Source organism: Scyliorhinus torazame, chromosome 1, assembly GCF_047496885.1.
Source record: "Scyliorhinus torazame isolate Kashiwa2021f chromosome 1, sScyTor2.1, whole genome shotgun sequence".
Taxonomy (NCBI): domain Eukaryota; kingdom Metazoa; phylum Chordata; class Chondrichthyes; order Carcharhiniformes; family Scyliorhinidae; genus Scyliorhinus; species Scyliorhinus torazame.
In genome coordinates, this window is record NC_092707.1 from 35,063,881 (window position 1) to 35,085,765 (window position 21,885).

The 21,885-nt window shown below is 49.0% G+C and overlaps 1 protein-coding gene across 1 annotated transcript in view; it reads right to left on the bottom strand.

Annotated features, from left to right (window-relative positions):
• The window catches only part of LOC140397295 (probable E3 ubiquitin-protein ligase HECTD4), a 561,188-nt gene that overhangs the window by 351,469 nt on the left and 187,834 nt on the right, over positions 1-21,885 (bottom strand). The window contains 1 exon segment of the mRNA XM_072486148.1: positions 16,651-16,843. Within this exon segment, the coding sequence (XP_072342249.1) occupies positions 16,651-16,843 (193 nt within the window).

Consider the following 21,885-nt stretch of genomic DNA (forward strand, 5'->3'; position numbering starts at 1 on the left):
CTATTGGATAAGTTTAAAAGTAGCAGCTTCAGGGATTGGATTGCGTCCAACTGGGGTGGGCTACTGATTTTTGAACGTTGTATAATTACTGTGTTCGGGTCTTTGTTCGGCAGAACAGGTCTTGGCCGATATCCAGTCTGTCCTCAGTGTACATGTAACAAGCTTGATTAAATAAGCCATCTTGTCCAGGTTGTGGTGTTTTGTTCCTCTCTGTACTGAGCTGAGCCACATGGAATAACCCCACGTGGAAGCTGACTCAATACACGGGTCTTGAAACCACTCCTACATCACTGACATAGGAGTTCTTGTTGTTGAGGTGGAGGGCCAGGGAGATGGTATCTGCTGTGGACCAGCAGTATGCGAATTGCAGTGGATCAAGGCATTATGGGAGTATGGAGTTGATGTATCTCATGACCAACCTCTCAAAGCACTTCATAATGATAGATGTCAAGGCCATTGTATGTTAGTTGTTGAGGCATGTTGCCTGTTCCTCTTTGGCATCGGTATGATAGTGGTCTTCTTGAAGCAGGTGGGAACCTTGGAACTGCGCAGGGAGGGGTTGAAGATGTCCGCGAACGCATCCGGCAGTTGGTCCACGCAGGATCGGAGTGCACGACCAGGGACTCCATCAGGACCCATTGCTTTCCAAGAGTTCACTTTCAAGGCCTTTCTGACTTCGGAAGCTGTGACGGTAGGTATGGGTGTGTTTGAGGCTGCTGGGGCAGTTAGAATCATAGAATTTCTACAGTGCAGGAGGCCATTTGGCCCACTGAGTCTGCACCGACCATCTAAAAGAGCTCCCCACATAGGCCCACTTCCCCGCCCCATCCCTGTACCTCACCTGACCTGTTCATCCCTGACACTAAAGGGCCAATCCACCGAAACCACACATCCACGAACTGTGGGAGGAAACCGGAGCACCCGGAAGAAACCCACGCAGACATGGGGAGAAAGTGCAAACTCCACACAGACAGTTACCCAAGGTTGGAATCGAACCCTGGTCCCTGACGCTGTGAGGCAGCAGTGCTAACCACTGTGCCAACCGACAACGTTGACAACGGTTTGATGGTTTCCTGCTCAAAACTAGCACAGAAAGCATTGAGTTCATCGGGGAGGGGTGCGCTGCCACCGGAGATTCTACTCGGCTTTGCTTTGTTGCCCGTTATATTGTTTAAGCCTTGCCACAACTGACAAGTTTATTGGTTCATTATTCACAATTCTACTGTGAGCATAGGCAGAATCATTTTCATTATTCAGCCTATTGCTATTTCCACCACCAACTGGTTTGCAGCTTCAAATTTCAGCACCTGAAATCAGTGGGATGAATTCTTCAACTAACTCTGATGCACAAAATAGGTAGGAGAACAAATTAATAGCTTGTTACCTCATTACAATTCTTGTGATCAATACTGATTGTTACCCTCTCCTCCTCTTCATCTATATATTGCTCTTGATGACATACGTAAATAAGGCTCACTCTCTTTTGCCTCAAAAGCCAACTTCACTTCCCTTTCACGGCATTCATTTCTGCCTGTTAAAGAAGTAGTACTCCGTAATCTGGAACCCACAGCCATGACAACAGCCATTCTGTCCGGTTCGATGGGGGGGGCTCCATGTCCCCTTTATTGTTGGGTTGGGGCATTCTGGAGGCTTGGGGTGGGAGGGGGGTCTAGAGATCGGGACGCCATTCCTGCAATGTTCGTTCGTGCAGGAAATGGGACAAGAAATAAAAACGGGCGGCATAGTGGCTGGCACTGCTACCTTTCATTGCCAGGGACGACTTCCGGGTTGCGGCGATGCGGAGCTAAGGCGCGCGATTCGGCAGCTCCCGCGAAAACGGACTTTTGGGCATGCTAACGGAGCCCCAACGGCACTTTAAAAAAAAAAAACCAACCCGTGGGGATGGAAGAAGAAAGGTCCCCTACAAACCTGCATGGATCGGACCCGCAGCGAAACGGCGCAAAAAGCGGCCCTGGAGCAGCGGGAGAAGAAAGAAGAAAAAGAAAAAAACAAAATGGCGGCGCCCACGGACAGAGAGGAGATGAAAGAGTTCATCAAGTGCGGCTTCGAGGAGCTGCGTAAGGAGATGGTGGCGCCTATACTGGCAATGATTGAAAGACTTGGAGCAACCCAGAAAGCCCAAGAGGTGCAGATCCAGGAGATCCAGGAAAAAGTGAGTGAGAACGACGACGAGCTTATGGCCTGGCGGAGAGAGTGAGTGGCACGAGGCGCTGCACAAGACGTGGCGGGAAGACTCGAAGACCTGGAGAACAGATCAAGGAGAAACAACTTGAGGATCCTGGGTCTCCCAGAAGGAGTGGAGGGGGCCGATGCCGCGGCATATGCGGGCACAATGATCGGGACGCTGATGGGTGCGGAGGCCCCCCCCGGGATTGCTGGAGCTGGATGGGGCGCACAGAGTGCTAGCGAGGAAGCCCAAGGCAAAAGAGCCGCCAAGGGCGATGGTGGTGAGAGTTCACCGGTTTACGGACAGAGAGAGGGTCCTGAAATGGGCCAAGAAGGAACGGAGCAGCAAGTGGGACAATGTGGAGATCAGAATATACCTGGACTGGAGCGCGGAGGTCGCTAAGCGGAGAGCGGGTTTCAACCGGGCCAAAGCGGTGCTGCATCGGAAAGGAGTGAAATTTGGAATGTTGCAGCCAGCGCGACTGTGGGTTACACATAATGGCCAACACCACTACTTCGAAATGCCCAAAGAGGCGTGGACCTTTATACTAGCTGAAAAATTGGACTCTAATTGAGGGTTTGTGTGGGAGGGGGGGTGTTTGAGGGTTGAAGTAGGATGGTTGTTGTACATAGGGGGTCAACCACACGCAGGAAATGTTATATGGGCTGGAGAGAGGGACAAGGCCACAAAAGGATCTGCGCCATGGGGGGCGGGGCAGGCTTTGGAAAGCGCGGGGTTGTCTTTCCGCGAGCGACAAGAAAGGCGGGAAGGGGAACAAAGGAATGTACATTGATTGGGAGATTCCCACACGGGGGGGGGGGGGTGAAAGGGATGGCGGGGGAAGCCGGGGTCAGCTGACTTACGGGAAGGATATGGGGGGAGCAAAAAAGCTAGACGGGGATCTAGCGGGGGGGGGGGGGGGGGGGGGGGGGGATTGATTGCTGCTGCACTGGCCGAAAGAAAACGGGACACAGAAGAGGTGGCTGGGACGGGGGTTCCCCGGCTGGGGGACTGGAGAGTGAGGGAGACGCGGACAAGGGACTGGCCCAGAAAAGGAGATGGCTAGTCGGCGGGGGGGTGAGAGTTCCTCCAATCCGGCTGATAATGTGGAACGTGAGGGGCCTGAATGGGCCGGTGAAGCGGGCTCGAGTGTTCGCCGCACTTGAAGGGACTGAAGGCAGACGTTGCAATGCTCCAAGAGACACACCTGAAGGTGGCGGACCAGGTCAGGTTACAGAAGGGATGGGTAGGACAGGTACTTCACTCGGGATTGGACGCAAAAAATAGAGGGGTGGCAATTCTGGTGGGAAAGCAGGTGTCATTTGAGGCCAAGACTATCGTAGCGGATAATGGAGGGAGATATGTGATGGTGAGTGGTAGGTTGCAAGGGACGTGGATGGTGTTGGTAAATGTATACGCCCCGAACTGGGATGATGCGGGATTTATGAAGCGCATGTTGGGGCGCATTCCGGACCTGGAGGTAGGAGGACTGATAATGGGAGGGGACTTCAATACGGTGCTGGACCCAGCACTGGACCGCTCCAGATCAAGGACGGGAAGGAGGCCGGCGGCGGCCAAGGTACTTAGGGGGTTTATGGATCAGATGGGGGGAGTGGACCCATGGAGGTTTGCAAGACCGCAGGCCAGGGAATTTTCTTTTTCTCCCACGTGCATAAGGCTTATTCCCGGATAGATTTCTTTGTTCTGGGCAGGGCGCTCATCCGAGAGTGGAGGGGACGGAGTATTCGGCCATAGCCGTTTCGGACCATGCCCCGCACTGGGTGGAACTGGAGCTGGGAGAGGAGAGGGACCAACGCCCGCTGTGGCGGCTGGATGTGGGACTGCTGGCGGACGAGGTGGTGTGTGGGAAAGTGAGGGGGTGTATCGAAAGGTACTTGGAGGCCAATGACAACGGGGAGGTGCAAGTGGGGGTGGTATGGGAGGCATTGAAGGCGGTGATCAGGAGAGAGCTGATCTCCATCAGGGCTCATAGGGAGAAGACAGAGGGAATGGAAAGGGAGAGGTTAGTGGGGGAGATCTTGCGAGTGGACAGGAGATACGCAGAGGCCCCGGAGGAAAGATTACTTGGGGAAAGGCGACGGCTCCAGACCGAGTTTGACCTGCTGACCACGGGCAAGGCGGAGGCACAGTGGAGGAAGGCGCAAGGGGCGACTTACGAGTACGGGGAAAAGGCTAGTCGGATGCTGGCGCACCAGCTCCTTAAGAGGGCGGCAGCGAGGGATATAGGGGGAAATCAAAGATGGAAGGGGAGCCCACGGTTCGAAGTGCAACAAAAATAAATAAGGTATTCAAGGACTTCTATGAAGAGCTGTACAGATCCCAGCCCCCAGGGGGGGGAAGGGGGATGAGGCGATTCTGGACCAGCTCGGGTTCCCGAGGGTGGAGGAGCAGGAGGCGGTTGGTTTGGGGGCACCAATTGGGTTGAAGGAGTTGAGTAAGGGTTTGGGGAGCATGCAGGCGGGAAGGCTCCGGGGTTCCCGGTGGAGTTCTATAGAAAATATGTGGACCTGCTGGCCCTGCTACTAGTGAGAACCTTCAACGAGGCAAGAGAGGAGTGAATCCTGCCCCAGACAATGTCGGAGGCGACAATCTCCTTGATTCTAAAGCGAGACAAGGATCCACTGCAATGTGGATCGTACAGGCCGATTTCGCTCCTCAATGTGGATGCTAAGCTATTGGCGAAGGTACTGGCCACTAGGATTGAGGACTGTGTCCCGGGGGTGATTCACGAGGACCAAACGGGATTCGTAAAGGGCAGGCAGTTAAATACCAATGTGCGGCGGCTCTTAAACGTGATAATGTTGACATCGGAGGAGGGAGAGGCGGAGATAGTGGCAGCTATGGACGCGGAAAAAGCCTTTGACCGAGTAGAGTGGGAGTACCTCTGGGAGGTATTGCGCAGGTTTGGGTTCGGGGGAGGGTTTATTAGATGGGTTAAGCTCCTTTACAGTGCCCCGGTGGCGAGTGTAGTGACGAACCGGCGGAGGTCGGAGTACTTTCGGCTGTACCGAGGGACGAGACAGGGGTGCCCCCTGTCCCCCTGTTGTTTGCATTGGCGATCGAACCCTTGGCCATATCACTTAGGGAGTCTCCGAAATGGAGGGGGATAGTCCGCGGGGGAGAGGAGCATCGGGTATCGCTACATGCGGATGACCTGCTGCTATACGTGGCGGACCTAATGGAGGGGATGGTGGAGGTCATGCAGACTCTGAAGGAGTTTGGAGAGTTCTCGGGCTACAAGCTTAATGTAGAGAAGAGTGAGCTTTTTGTATTACAGGCAGGGGACCAAGAAAGACGGATAGGCAGAGGAGGGCAGAGAGGAGTTTTCGGTATCTGGGGATCCAGATAGCCAGAAGTTGGGGGGCCCTACATAAACTGAATTTGACGAGGGTGGTGTAGCAAATGGACGAGGATTTTAAAAGATGGGACATTGCCGTTCTCGTTGGCGGGTAGGGTGCAGTCGGTCAAAATAGTGGTCCTTCCGAGGTTTTTGTTTGTGTTTCAGTGCCTCCCCATCGTGATCACCAAGGGCTTTTTCAAGAGAGTAGGTAGGAGTATTATGGGGTATGTGTGGGCAAATAAGACCCCGAGGTCTTAGGAGAGGGTCTTGGAACGCAACAAGGACTGAGGAGGTTTGGCTTTGCCAAACCTAGGGAGTTACTACTGGGCAGCAAACGTGGCGATGATCCGCAAGTGGGTCATGGAGGGAGAGGGGGCGGCATGGAAGAGGATGGAGATGGCGTCCTGTAATGGAACGAGCCTGGGGGCATTGGTAACGGCACCGCTGCCGCTCTCAGCCGACAAAATACACCACAAGCCCGGTGGTGGCGGCAACACTAAGGATCTGGGGCCAGTGGAGAAGGCACAGGGGTGCAATGGGAGCATCGGTGTGGTCCCCGATCAGGGGTAACCACCGGTTTGTCCCGGGGAAGATGGACGGGGGGTTCCAAGGCTGGCATCGGGCGGGGATAAGAAGAATGGGGGACCTGTTCATTGACGGGACATTTGCGAGCCTAGGGGCACTGGAGGAGAAATTGGAGTTACCCCCTGGAAATGCATTTAGATATATGCAGGTGAGGGCTTTTGTGAGGCGACAGGTGAGGGAATTCCCGTTGCTCCCGGCACAAGAAGTTCAAGATAGGGTGATCTCGGGGGTATGGGTTGGGGAGGGCAAGGTGTCGGAAATATACCAAAGAGATGAAAGAAGAGGGGGAAGCGCTAGTAGAAGAATTGAAAGGTAAATGGGAGGAGGAGCTTGGGGAGGAGATTGAAGAAGGGCTATGGGCTGATGGCCTGGGTAGGGTTAATACCTCCTCCTCGTGTGCCAGTCTGATACAATTTAAGGTGGTTCACAGAGCGCATTTGACGAGGGCGAGGCCGAGTAGGTTCTTTGGGGTAGAGGATAGATGTGAAAGATGTTCAGGGAGCCCGGCGAACCATGTCCATATGTTTTGGTCATGCCCGGCATTGGATGGGTTCTGGAGAGGGGTGGCGGGAGTAATATGCCAAGTGGTGAAAGTCCGGATCAAGCCAAGCTGGGGACTAGCAATATTTGGAGTAGTGGATGAGCCGTGAGTGCAGGAGGCGAAAGAGGCCGGAATTCTGGCCTTTGCGTCCCTAGTAGCCCGGCGAAGGGTCTTGCTATTGTGGAAGAGGCGAAGCACCCTAGCCTGGAGGCCTGGATTAACGACATGGCGGGGTTCAGAAAATTGAAGAGAATTAAGTTTGCTTTGAGAGGGTCTGCGCAGGGGTTTTACAGGCGGTGGCAACCGTTCCTAAGAATATCTCGCGGAGCGTTAGAAGAAGGTCGGTCAGCAGCAGCAGCAGCAACCCTGGGGGGGGGGGGGGGGGGGGAGAAGAGATTGTTTGAGGGGATGGACGAGCGGAGATGGCATGGAGGGTGGGGGGAAACGGTACGTGCGGCCAAGAGCCAGTGTATAAAGCCATGTAAATATACCATCTTGCCATGTATATATCTTGCTCAGGGAGATTTTGCGTTATTTTGTTACGGGGGGGGGGTTACTGTTTGTAAGGGGAAAAATTGTGTTGTTAAAAAACCTTTATTTAAAAAAAAAAAAAAAAATTTTTTAACTTCATTGCCAGAGACTTGGGTTCAATTCTGGCCTTGGGTGACTGTGTGGAGTTTGCACATTCTTCCAGCATCTCAGTGGGTTTCCTCTGGATGCTCCGGTTTCCTCCCACAGTCCTAAGATGTGCAGGGTTAGGTGGATTGGCTGTGATTGTTAAAATTGCCCCTTAGTGTCCAACGGTTGGGTGGGGTAACAGGAAGAGGTCAGGGGAGTGGGTGTATAGGTGCTCTTTCAGAGGGTCGGTTGTAGACCCGATGAGCCCAATGGCCCACGGCTTCTGTACTGTAGGGATTCTATGAGTCAATGGACCGAGCGGCCTAATTCTACTCCTATGTCTTATGGTCCATATTGAACCATCAGTTCCATTTTTGCAAGACAAAAGCAAAATACTTCTGCTGTAAACCTGAAACAAGAACAGAAAATACTGGGAAACCTCAGATCTTCCATCAGAACAAAATTCACAGTCTGAAATACTGACTTTCTCTCTCCACAGACCTGACGTTTTCCCAACATGGTCTGTTTTTATTCAATTTTTCCAACGCTCTCATCCTCCCAAGATGTATCATACATAAACTCCAAATCATGCAGAACTCTTGCACTTTTATTCTATTCCACATCAGGGCCTGTACAGCAACACACATTGGCTTTTTTAATGAATCAGCTGAAAATCTTCATTTTTATTTTCAGGGCGCTCTATGGCATTACCCCATCTTAGTTCTGCAATCTATCCTATCACTACTTCCTGGCACGCACCCTCCAACATCTCTGCCACGGATTGAAATGTGTGGTTCTGATGCGGTGGAATAGGCACAGAATACAAATATTATTCAATTTATTATGATTACACATCCTTCTGGTTAGAGCAGAACTCATTTCAGGAATGTGGGACTCCACATTCTCCAGCTGAAGGAAGAAACATGCTGCTGAGGCAAGAATCCAAAATGATGAGCAGCATTCTTATTCCAATAATATCTTCCCCCACCATATTATCCTTCTTAAAAACTGAGAAAAGGTTTCTCTGGATAGGCTGTTTACTGTAATCCTGAAGATACTACTAATCCTCAATGATCTCTTGCAGAGTGCATGTGGCTTATTTAATCTGCTTCCATCTATCAGAAACTCTCTTGTACTTATTAATGAGCTCAAAATCCTCAGTTTTAATAATGTGAATTCCTCTGTGAATGTCTGGCTTTTTACCAACTGAAATAACAGTAACTAATGAGCTTTTGGTGAACGTCCTAAGTGGGGACAACAGTATTAATTGTACTTTAGAACGCAAGGTTCTCTTCCTCTTCCTCGGTCTCTTCCACACCCTGGCCCTGTCCACTTCCAAAAATCAGCAATAGCAAAAAGAATGGGTGGCATGATCAATAGTTTGCACTTGTTGGATGTAAACTGTAGGCTGTGGAAGTTTTGGATGGAGATATTTTACATTAGGTGCCAATATCCTTCTTTTGGAAGAATGCCACAATAAAACTCCGCCTAATACTATCAGTACAAACAAAGCTGTGTTGGATGTCTTCTCCTCTTACAAAATACGTCAGCAATTTTAAGTACCCAAGGCACAATACTCAAAGAAAACTATTTCTCTCCCAAATATTAACCTTTGTATTCTGGACCATCTCAAGATAAGGCTTTTTTCATTATAAATTATATTTCGAAACACAAATTAGAAAGAATGATTGGAAGCACCATGCAAGGAATCCAAAATTTTGTTCGCTTGCAATATTCTCAAATTTAAATGTTTAATCCAAGGTTAAAATCCTTAAAACTTGCAACGCGCTCTACAAAACCCAATGAAGAGATGAGAAAATCTCTTCACGTCAAATGCACATAAACAGCATAATTCAGCCCAGTACAAAAACAGAACATTTCAAGTGTCTGCGCCTTATAAGTTTGGAAAGAGAAGAAAAAGCATGTATGGAGCTGGCTGCTTGATAATCGTTGCTGAAGTATTACTAAACTTCTGAGGGCATGCAGAGGGGTGGAGCATCAGAAAGCCATCAAACCCTCCACTGAAACAACGCTCCTGATGACAGCCAAAGGAGTGGTGATTCAAAAGGAATTCTGATCAACCAACTTTGTGCTTCTGGAACTGTGCAGACCTGCATGCCGATTAGGCAGTCCTCGCACACTTTCCTGTAAAGGACCAGTAAGTGGAGAAAACCCAAGGGTGGTTTAAAAAAAAGGAGGGAAAATATTTAATATGGAGCAATTTTTTTTTTTTAATAAATATTTTATTGAAAATTTTTGGTCAACCAACAGAGTACATTGTGCATCCTTTACACAACATTATAACAATACAGATAATAATGACCTTTTTTATATAAACAAAAAAACAAACAAATTAAATAAATATTAAATAACAAAAATGAAAACTAGCCCTAATTGGCAACTGCCTTGTCACAGGCTATACACCCCCCCCCATCCCTCCATCGCCCCCCCCCATCCCTCCCCCCCCCCCATATCCCTCCCCCCCCCATATCCTCCCCCCCCCCATATCCCTCCCCCCCCCCATCCCTCCCCCCTCCCCCCCCCCATAGCCCTCCCCCCCCCATCCCTCCCCCCCCCATCCCTCCCCCCCCCCATATCCCTCCCCCCCCCATATCCCTCCCCATCCCTCCCCCCCCCCATCCCTCCCATCCCTCCCCCCCCCCCATCCCTCCATCCCTCCCCCCCCCCATCCCTCCCATCCCTCCCCCCCCCCCATCCTCCCCCCCCCCCATCCCTCCCCTCCTCCCCCCCCCCCCATCCCTCCCCCCCCCCCATCCCTCCCCCCCCCCCCATCCCTCCCCTCCCCCCCCCCCATCCCTCCCCCCCCCCCCCCATCCCTCCCCACCCACCCCCCCCCCATCCCTCCCAAGTCCTGGGCTGCTGCTGCTGCCTTCTTTTTTCCCCCCATCTATCTTTCCGCAAGATATTCGACGAACGGTTGCCACCGCCTGGTGAACCCTTGAGCCGACCCCCTTAGGACGAACTTAATCCGCTCTAGCTTTATGAACCCCGCCATATCATTTATCCAGGTCTCCACCCCCGGGGGCTTGCTTCTTCCACATTAGCAATATCCTGCGCCGGGCTACTAGGGACGCAAAGGCCAAAACATCGGCCTCTCTCGCCTCCTGCACTCCCGGCTCTTGTGCAACCCCAAATATAGCCAACCCCCAGCTTGGTTCGACCCGGACTCCTACTACTTTTGAAAGCGCCTTTGTCACCCCACCCAAACACCCCTGTAGTGCCGGCATGACCAAAACATATGGGTATGATTCGCTGGGCTTCTCGAGCACCTCGCACACCTATCCTCCACCCAAAAAATTTACTGAGCCGTGTTCCCAGTCATATGTGCCCTGTGTTAATACCTTAAACTGAATCAGGCTTAGCCTGGCGCACGAGGACGACGGGTTTACCCTGTTTAGGGCATCTGCCCACAGCCCCTCCTCGATCTCCTCCCCTAGCTCTTCTTCCCATTTCCCTTTTAGTTCGTCCACCATAGTCTCCCCTTCGTCCCTCATTTCCCTATATATATCCGACACCTTACCATCCCCCACCCATTTCTTTGAGATGACTCTGTCCTGCACCTCTTGTGTCGGGAGCTGCGGGAATTCCCTCACCTGTTGCCTCGCAAAAGCCCTCAATTGCATGTACCGGAATGCATTCCCTTGGGCAACCCCATATTTCTCGGTCAGCGCTCCAGACTTGCAAACTTCCCGTCCACAAATAGATCGTTCAGTTGCGTTATTTCCTGCTCTTTGCCACATTCCATATCCCCCATCATTCCCCCCGGGGCAAACCTATGGTTGTTTCTTATCGGGGACCCCCCCAATGCTCCGGTCTTTCCCTATGTCGTCTCCACTGTCCCCAAATCTTCAGTGTAGCTACCACCCACCGGGCTCGTGGTGTAGTTCCTCGGTGAGAACGGGCAATGGGGCTGTCACCATAGCCTGCAGGCTGGTCCCCCTACAGGACGCCCTCTCTAATCTCTTCCACGCCGCTCCATCCTCCTCTCCCATCCACTTACTCACCATTGAAATATTAGCGGCCCAATAATACTCACTTAGGCTCGGTAATGCCAGCCCCCCCCCTATCCCTACTACGCTGTAAGAATCCCTTCCTCACTCTCGGAGTCTTCCCGGCCCAAACAAAACCCATGATGCTCTTTTCTATCCTTTTAAAAAAGCCTTCGTGTTCACCACCGGGAGGCACTGAAACACAAAGAGGAATCTCGGGAGGACCACCATCTTAACCGCCTGCACCCTCCCTGCCATTGACAGTGCTACCATCATCCCATCTCTTGAAATCTTCCTCCATCTGTTCCACCAACCGCGTTAAATTTAGCCTGTGCAATGTGCCCCAATTCTTAGCTATCTGGATCCCCAGGTAACGAAAGTCTCTTGTTACCTTCCTCAACGGTAGGTCTTCTATTTCTCTACTCTGCTCCCTTGGATACACCACAAACAGCTCACTCTTCCCCATGTTCAATTTATACCCTGAAAAATCCCCAAACTCCCCAAGTATCCGCATTATTTCTGGCATCCCCTCCGCCGGATCCGCCACATATAGTAGCAGATCATCCGCATATAAAGATACCCGGTGTTCTTCTCCTCCCCTAAGTATTCCCCTCCATCTCTTGGAACCTCTCAGCGCTATCGCCAGGGGCTCAATCGCCAGTGCAAACAGTAATGGGGACAGAGGACATCCCTGCCTTGTCCCTCTATGGAGCCGAAAATATGCCGATCCCCGTCCATTCGTGACCACACACTGGGGCCCTATACAACAGCTGCACCCATCTAACATACCCCTCTCCAAAACCAAATCTCCTCAACACCTCCCACAGATAATCCCATTCCACTCTATCAAATGCTTTCTCGGCATCCATCGCCACTACTATCTCCGTTTCACCCTCTGGTGGGGCCATCATCATTACCCCTAACAGCCTCCGTATATTCGTGTTCAGCTGTCTCCCCTTCACAAACCCAGTTTGGTCCTCGTGAACCACCCCCGGGACACATTCCTCTATTCTCAATGCCATTACCTTGGCCAGGACCTTGGCATCCACATTTAGGAGGGAAATTGGTCTGTAGGACCCGCATTGTAGCGGATCCTTTTCCTTCTTTAAGAGAAGCGATATCGTTGCTTCAGACATAGTCGGGGGCAGTTGTCCCCTTTCCTTTGCCTCGTTAAAGGTCCTCGTCAGTACCGGGGCGAGCAAGTCCAAATACTTTCTGTAAAATTCAACTGGGAATCCGTCCGGTCCCGGGGCCTTTCCCGTCTGCATGTTCCTAATTCCTTTCACCACTTCTTCTACCGTGATCTGTGCTCCCAGTCCCACCCTTTCCTGCTCTTCCACCTTGGGAATTTCCAGCCGATCCAAAAAATCCATCATTCTCTCCCTCCCATCCGGGGGTTGAGCTTCATACAATTTTTTATAAAATGTCTTGAACACCTCATTCACTCTCTCCGCCCCCCGCTCCATCTCTCCTTCCTCATCCCTCACTCCCCCTATTTCCCTCGCTGCTCCCCTTTTCCTCAATTGGTGTGCCAGCAATCTGCTCGCCTTCTCCCCATATTCATACTGTACACCCTGCGCCTTCCTCCATTGTGCCTCTGCAGTGCCTGTAGTCAGCAAGTCAAATTCCACATGCAGCCTTTGCCTTTCCCTGTACAGTCCCTCCTCCGGTGCTTCCGCATTTTGTCTGTCCACCCTCAAAAGTTCTTGCAGCAACCGCTCCCGTTCCTTACTCTCCTGCTTCCCTTTATGTGCCCTTATTGATATCAGCTCCCCCCTAACCACCGCCTTCAACGCCTCCCAGACCACTCCCACCTGAACCTCCCCATTGTCATTGAGTTCCAAGTACTTTTCAATACATCCCCTCACCCTTAGGCACACCCCCTCATCTGCCATTAGTCCCATGTCCATTCTCCAGGGTGGGCGCCCTCCTGTTTCCTCCCCTATCTCCAAGTCTACCCAGTGTGGGGCATGATCCGAAATGGCTATAGCCGTATATTCCGTTCCCCTCACCTTCGGGATCAATGCCCTACCCAACACAAAAAAGTCTATGCGCGAATAGACTTTATGGACATAGGAGAAAAACGAGAACTCCTTACTCCTAGGTCTACTGAATCTCCACGGGTCCACACCTCCCATCTGCTCCATAAAATCCTTAAGCACCTTGGCTGCTGCCGGCCTCCTACCAGTCCTGGACTTCGACCTATCCAGCCTTGGTTCCAACACCGTGTTAAAGTCTCCCCCCATTATCAGCTTTCCCGTCTCTAGGTCCGGGATGCGTCCTAGCATTCGCCTCATAAAGTTGGCATCATCCCAGTTCGGGGCATACACGTTTACCAAAACCACCATCTCTCCCTGTAATTTGCCACTCACCATCACGTATCTGCCCCCGTTATCCACCACTATAGTCTTTGCCTCGAACATTACCCGCTTCCCCACTAATATAGCCACCCCCCTGTTTTTCGCATCCAGCCCCGAATGGAACACCTGCCCCACCCATCCTTTACGCAGCCTAACCTGGTCTATCAGTTTCAGGTGCGTTTCCTGTAACATAACCACATCTGCTTTAAGTTTCTTAAGGTGTGCGAGTACTCGTGCCCTCTTTATCGGCCCGTTGAGCCCTCTCACGTTCCACGTGATCAGCCGAGTTGGGGGGCTTCCCACCCCCCCCCCCTTGCCGGTTACCCATCATCTTTTTCCAGCTTCTCACCCAGTTCCCACGCAGCTGTATCTCCCCCAGGCGGTGCCCCCCCGCCCATCCTCTCCCGTACCCACTCCCCCCTTTCCCCAGCAGCAGCAACCCAGTAATTCCCCCCTCCCACCCCCCCCGCTAGACCCCCCGCTAGCGTAATTACTCCCCCCATGTTGCTCCCAGAAGTCAGCAAACTCTGGCTGACCTCGGCTTCCCCCCGTGACCACGGCTCGCACCGTGCGACGCCCCCTCCTTCCTGCTTCTCTATTCCCGCCATAATTATCATAGCGCGGGAACCAAGCCCGCGCCTCTCCCTCGGCCCCGCCTCCCATGGCCAACGCCCCATCTCCTCTCCCTCCCCACCTCCCCCCATCACCACCTGTGGGAGAAAGAAAAGTTACCATACCGCAGGATTAGAACATAAAACCCCTCTTCGCCCCCCCCATTCGCCCCACCACTTTGTCCAAACGTTCTTTTTCATAATCCACTCATTCCAGTTTTTCTTCTACAATAAAAGTCCACGCTTCATCCGCCGTCTCAAAGTAGTTGTGCCTCCCTTGATATGTGACCCACAGTCTTGCCGGTTGCAGCATTCCAAATTTTATCTTCCTTTTGTGAAGCACCGCCTTGGCCCGATTAAAGCTCGCCCTCCTTCTCGCCACCTCCGCACTCCAATCTTGATAAACGCGGATCACCGCGTTCTCCCATTTACTGCACCGAGTTTTCTTCGCCCATCTAAGGACCATTTCTCTATCCTTAAAACGGAGGAATCTCACCACTATGGCTCTGGGAGTTTCTCCTGCTCTCGATCCTCGCACCATAACTCGGTACGCTCCCTCCACCTCCAACGGACCCGTCGGGGCCTCCGCTCCCATTAACGAATGCAGCATCGTGCTCACATATGCCCCGACGTCCGCCCCCTCCACACCTTCAGGAAGGCCAAGAATCCTCAGGTTGTTCCTCCTTGCGTTGTTTTCCAGTGCCTCCAACCTCTCCACACATCGTTTCTGGTGTGCCTCCTGTATCTCCGACTTCACCACCAGGCCCTGTATATCGTTCTCATTCTCGGCTGCTTTCGCCTTCACGACCCGAAGCTCCTGCTCCTGGGTCTTTTGTTCCTCCTTTAGCCCTTCGATCGCCTGTAGTATCGGGGCCAACAACTCTTTCTTCATTTCCTTTTTTATCTCCTCCACGCAGCATTTCAAGAACTCTTGTTGTTCAGGGCCCCATATGAAACTGCCACCTTCCGACGCCATCTTGGTTTTTGCTTGCCTTCCTTGCCATTGTTCCAAAGGATCCGCTGCAATCCGGCCACTTTCCTCTCCTTTTTCCATCCGTGTCCAGGGGGAACACCCTCCTGGTTTACCGCACGGTGTTTTTAGCCGTTAAAATTGCCGTTGGGGCTCCTATCAAGAGCCCAAAAGTCCGTTTCACAGGGAGCTGCCGAAACGTGCGACTCAGCTGGTCATCGCCGCACCCGGAAGTCCTCAATATGGAGCAATTTTTTAATCAATTGTTTTAATTGGACTCACAGCTAGGTAACTTTCTGCCACAATTGTTCTAAATTTCATCTGAAAACACAGCGGCGAGGACCCGGGTTCGATACCGGCCCTGGGTCACTGCCCGTGTGGAGTTTGCACATTTTACCTATGTCTGCGTGGGTTTCATCCCCACAACCCAAAGCTGTGCAGGGTAGGTGGATTGGCCACACTAAATTGCCCCTTAATTAGAAAAAAAAAGAATTGGGTACTTTGAATTTTTTAAAAAATCATCTGAAAACCATCACAGAAAATTAGGAAAACTATTAAGAGATTCAATGTGGGTTGGTTTGCATATTGGCATCAAAAGGCCAATTTCTAAATTGGACACTATCCTGCTTTGAAACTGCCCAAATTAAAGTAACATCTTTCAGGGAAGAGAAATATTTTTTGTTAATTAATCAGAATGAATAGAGAAAGCTCATGACTATTATTTTTCTATGACTTCTCAATCAAAAAAAAAATCAAGGAATGAAATGGGCAGCATAATCAGTAGGTTTGATTTTAAAATGTTGATTTGCAATTATTTTGTGTATAGCAACTAATCTCGTCAATCAGAACAGTAGATTTAAAATAATTCAAATGCTAATCACTTCCTTCTATTTCCATTCTTTCCTGTTACTGTAATAAATATTGTTTAGTGAAGGTCAAGAATGTTGGGGATTGGAATAATTTGAACACTTTGGTACACTCCAATGTTAAATATCAACCATTCGATTACTTATCTGGTTTGGAAGAGCTGAAGTTAAGCTTTGTTCAATGTGCCTCAAACCAAAATTGCAAATATTACCAATTTACTGAAATGTGATGTTATCATTTTCTACACCTCAGATATTTAGATTTAGATGTTTACTCAGTAACAAACAAAAAATCTTTTGAACTGTACACTCGTACTCTGATATTTAGATTAAAACTATCCTGAACCTCTTTAACTCAATACTGTCATATTCATCACAAGAGATGCCATTCATTACACTACCATGTCAGTCTCTTTCCAGACAAAGAATTCATGTGTGTACCACATTTAAAGAAAAGCAAGAGCTGAACTACAACATGGTCAGCTATCAAAACAAAATGTTTTAAGCCCACAGGATCATTTAAAAAAAGATTTTTCTCACCAGAATGATCTTCCTTCAACGTGTTGGTAATTGTGGAGCCAGTAAGAGCAGCCAATGTAGCGGATGGGGAGCCACGATATCGGGAAAGTCGACTCAGTAACATCTCATTTATACTTTTTGCAGATTCCCCCTCTTTTCTGGTTAAGATGGTTCGTTCCTGGAGCGGGCAAGCTGTGCAGCTCTCATTTTGCACCTACAACCGAAACTCAAATGTCATGACTGCAAGAAGATTTAACACATCATACAAAGTACATTAAAGCACAAATCCCTGTATAATTCTGCACTGACATGCTACAAAGTTGTCAAGTCCATCACTTGCCGACAACTAATAGTAATCGTTATTAGTGTCACAAGTAGGCTTACATTAAATGAAGTTACTGTGAAAATCCCCTAGTCGCCACACTATGGTGCCCGTTTGCGTACACAGAGGGAGAATTCAGAATGCCCAATTCACCTAACAATCACGAATTTCGGGACTTGTGGGAGAAAATTGGAGCATCCGGAGGAAACCCACGCAGACACGGGGAGAACGTGCAGACTCCACACAGACAGTGAACCGAGCCAGGAATCGAACCTGGGTCCCTGGCGTTGTGAAGCAACAGTGCTAACCACTGTGCTATCAACTTACTTCCAACAAGCAGAACTGAAAAAAGATAGACGTTATTGACCTAAAACGCTCACTCTGTTTACCTTTCCACGGACACGACTTGCGCTGAGTATTTCCAGCATTTTGTTTTTATTTCTGATTTCCAGGATCCCCCTCACCACCCCAACTTAGCTGTTACGGGGCCCGCGAGCCCCCCTCAACCCATTTCATAACGTCCTGATCCCCGGGCCCGATCCCTGGCAGTGCCAACCTGGCACCCAGGCAACTTGACACTGCCGGCCTGACACCCTGGCAGTGCGCCTGCCAGTCAGGATGGCACTGCCAGGGTGAACGGGCAGTAGTGCCAAGATGCCAGGCTGGCAGGGCCCAGGTGCCAGCGTGTGTACTGCCCTACTCAGAGCCTGACAACCCGGGGGCCTCCAATGGCCCGGGATAGCTCTCCAGGTGCTGTTACGCCTGGTCCACGTTTAATGAAGTCTCCCAGGCCTAACTGCTCACTTAAATATGCAAATCTGGATCCCGCCCAGTGAGGGCAAGATCCAGATTACGCCTTGCAAGATCAAATAAGACCTCGCAAGGTGTCCCGAGCATCGCCAATCTCGCAAGAGACCTCTCGTGAGCTTTAATGGTCTTGTTGCATCCCGAGTTGGGCGCGACTAGGCCATTTGATGCGGCCCCTCATCTTGTCTGGTAAAGTCACGGAGGAAAAAAATAAGATGGTGGGCGTGTTCAGTCCACATTTTAGGTCAAGACTCCGTCCAATTATCATTGCTGAATTTTGAGGGGTCACATCATGAGAGTGCAAGAGTGGCTACGTTTTCGCTAGCTCTGGCCCTGCTCGTCTTTTCGTCCATTATTTTATCTTGGTGCACATTTCATATATTTTGGGGGGTGGCATGTCTTCCACTATGTCGCTGGGTGGTCCTGATTGGAGTTTTGTGGTGAGGAGCAGTGTTAATTCGTAGAGAATCCTTTCGTAATGGGCTGAGGTGGGGCACAGCTTGTGACCAGGTCTTTGGCTCGGTGTGGTGTGCAATGGGATGATAACTGGCACTGAGAATATTGCTCTGGATGGGGACCTTGGCTTTGTGTGAAGGACTTTGGAGCTCAGTTTGAGGAATTGCAAGGTAATCCTTGGGAGAACAGTGGAGGTGCAGGAAAGAATCCTTGTATTCGATAAAGAGCACTTGATTCATTGAGATCTTGCTGCATGATGTGTCATCTATTGTAGAGACCTACCATGCAGATCTAGTGAAGTCTCGCAACACTAAAACTCAGTAGAAATTGGAGTTAAACTTCTTGGATGCAAACAAGAATCTTTATTGCCTCTATTTGATGACAATACTATTCTCAATAAAGTCCGGCTAGCAAAAGGACTTAAAGAGAATTAACTTATAAACAATTTAACTTTCAAAATAATACAGAAATGGTTCCTTGCTTACAGCAAAACAGCTTGCATTTACTTCAAGAGTTAGAGTGGAAAATATGAAAATAGAGATAACGAATAGTTAGATCAAAGTATAGAATGATCCCGGAATAAAGATGGCCATACGGACCATCATGTTTAAGGGGAATTTTATCAGCCTAAAGCCATCTGTCTACACCTCTATGTCGTTCTAATTGGTTTGGGTGAGAATCAAATAAATTTGATTTGATGGTTAACTGTCAATCCTTAATGTGCAACATAAGTTCTGAATGTTTCATGTTTGAATATTTGTGTATGCTATGGAATGCGATTTTGTGCTATTATCAAGACTGTTTTTACTGGTTTTCTGCTGACTTTGCTTTATCCACATTCTGGACAATGGTGCCTTCATATTGCTATGGTGCTTACTTGACCTCGATCACTGGTGCAGCTTATTTCTTAATGTCAAACTGACTTTGAAAATCTGTTCATTAGGACAATAGCTTGTTCATTTTGTCAGCAAAAATGTTGTTTTCATCTACAATTAGTTTGTGCACGTGTCAGGCTTTTGTGCTTCTGCTGAAGTTGTGTGTTTTGTCATGGCCTGAGGTTATGAGTACTGAAATCCTTATTTTAAAATGGGTATTAAAACTGGGCTTTAATATTTACATTAAAATAGCCTTTTTACCTATCAGACCTATCAGAAAATAGTTGATTCATATCATTTATCCTGCAGAGTTCAGGAAGTAGGGCCCTGACGAGGAGCGTCAGTGAGCCGGGTCTCTAGTAAGAAGTGGGAGGCGAGTTCCTGATTGAATTTGAAAATTGACTGCCATGCTTTAGTAATCTTGATCTGGAGGTTGGGTGTATCAGATTCGATGGAGCACAGTGTATCCGATCTTTGAGACCCGGGATCGTTTGGGCCCACGACCACTGCCCTATATTATCATAGTAAGAAGTTTTACAACACCAGGTTAAAGTCCAACAGGTTTGTTTCGATGTCACTAGCTTTCGGAGCGCTGCTCCTTCCTCAGGGGAATGAGCAGCGCTCCGAAAGCTAGTGACATCGAAACAAACCTGTTGGACTTTAACCTGGTGTTGTAAAACTTCTTACTGTGCTCACCCCAGTCCAACGCCGGCATCTCCACACCATGGCTATATTATCATGTTCTCAATGCTCAATGTAGTTTGGTCGATGTCCTGTTGCCCTCATAATGGTTGGGACGCTTTCTTGTTTGAATGAGCAGCTTCTCCATTAAATGGGTGATTGCCATGCACTGGGGCGATTACAGGCCCACGGTGGAGTCTTGATCTTTTGTTATCCTGTGACCTACACTTGTTAGTTCTAGTTCTCCTTCCTTTTTGTTTTCTTGGGAGATGTTGACGGCACCGATCATAATCCATACATGTTGCTGCTGGTTCTCTCTGCATAAATGTGTGGAATGATATTGGTCCCGAGATTGAGGTTATGTTGCATTGTGGTCTATATATGTAACACCCTTTTAGAATTGGGGTTCTGGTGTTTTTTCATTGTATTTTTCCTTAAATAATAAGGTATAAAGAATCCGCAATTGGTTCCTGCATGGGTGCAGATGGGTCTGGCATCCGAGAAGAGGAGGTTGCGGTGTGTCATTGGAACCTCTGGCACTGCTGGAATAGAGGGAGATATATATACTGGTGCACGCCCGAACATGGCGTAAAACATTTATCCTGAATTCTGGAGACAATTGTGAGCATTTGCTGCGTGGGAAGATGTGCACCACTTTACTATGTTTTCATGGCTTTATCCTGTTTCCCCCTTGTTCTCTGGTTGGGCTTACATAAGTGTCAAATTATGTCTAATGATTGTACCGAGCTCATGAAATGAAATGAAATGCTGCTTATACTGCTATTCTCTTGACCTCTCTCCATATCCATGTATGCTGAGCCTTTTGTTTTGCTTGTTGTACTGTATCACTTCTGTGGTTTTGTTGCGTTGTTTGTTAAAATGTAAAACCTCAATAAATATACTTTTAAGAAATAGCTGAATTTTAATGGATTATGGTATAGATTTAACACTCAGATATTGTTAATACCCACTTGCATTTCTGGTTTGCCCTTCCACCTCTCCAATTTCTCCACTCAGTTTCTGAAGATGTCAGTTACTTGCTGCAGCACAATTACATACACACCACTTGCTCGCCAATACACATCTATGTGGTCAGTTATGATGTGAAATTTTTGAATAACTTGCTATCACTTCATTTCAATGACAAGGGATATTACAGCCCAACTTTGATCCTGTCCTCGCCTGATATTCACATATATGTGGCATTTGAGATCACTGGATAGCAAAAAGAAGGAAAACCCAATTTCTTCCTCCCCAATTCAAAAGCACTAAAATCAATTGCAACCCCTCTAATACACCCTTAACTTCAGAACATGAATCAACTGATTCCTGGAATATTGGAACTGATTTTAGGGAAAGTTAGGTGTGGAACAAGTACAAATCAGAGTTGCACCTCAAGAGGGCCGGATCAATATCTAGGCAGGAATTTTGCTAGTGCTGTTGGGAGGTAGTTTAGCAGCGAGATGATAATCTATGCATAGATTCAAAAGGAATTCAAAGCAGAGGGGGAAATAGGAGGCAGAAAATTAGTAACAAATATAGAAAGTCAAGGGACAAAGGTTAGAGAATAAATAAAAGAAGCTGTTCAGTGAGCAGTGGGATATATACTTCAGTGCAAGGAGATAGTGAATACATTTTGACATTGTACACAAATTTTAGTAGTTGTGGTTGAATTAGGGCCAGATCTGTGCCAGAGGGCACGATTAGCCACTTGGAAGTAGATCATAGTTATTTCTGAAACATGGCTCAAAAAGCTCAACACTTCTCAGTTACAAGGAGGGTATTTTCAGACAGGATTAAAAAATGGAAGGGGCACTATATTGGTTAAAGAAATTACTACAGTTAGAGGAGGGCTGATATAAAAATGGGCATTAAATGAGGCTTCATGGGTTGAACTCAAGAACAAATAAAGGTAAGTCACACTGCTGAGAGTTTACTAGTGACCTCCAAATAGTTTGAGGGAGACTGAAGAGCAAATATGTATGCAAAGTTGCTGAGAAGTGTAAAAACAAAAAGGCCGTAATAGAATACCAACCAAACGGATTTTTAAAAAAAATTCATTTACGTGATGGGGCGTCGCTGGTTAGGTCAGTATTTATTGCCCATCCCTAGTTG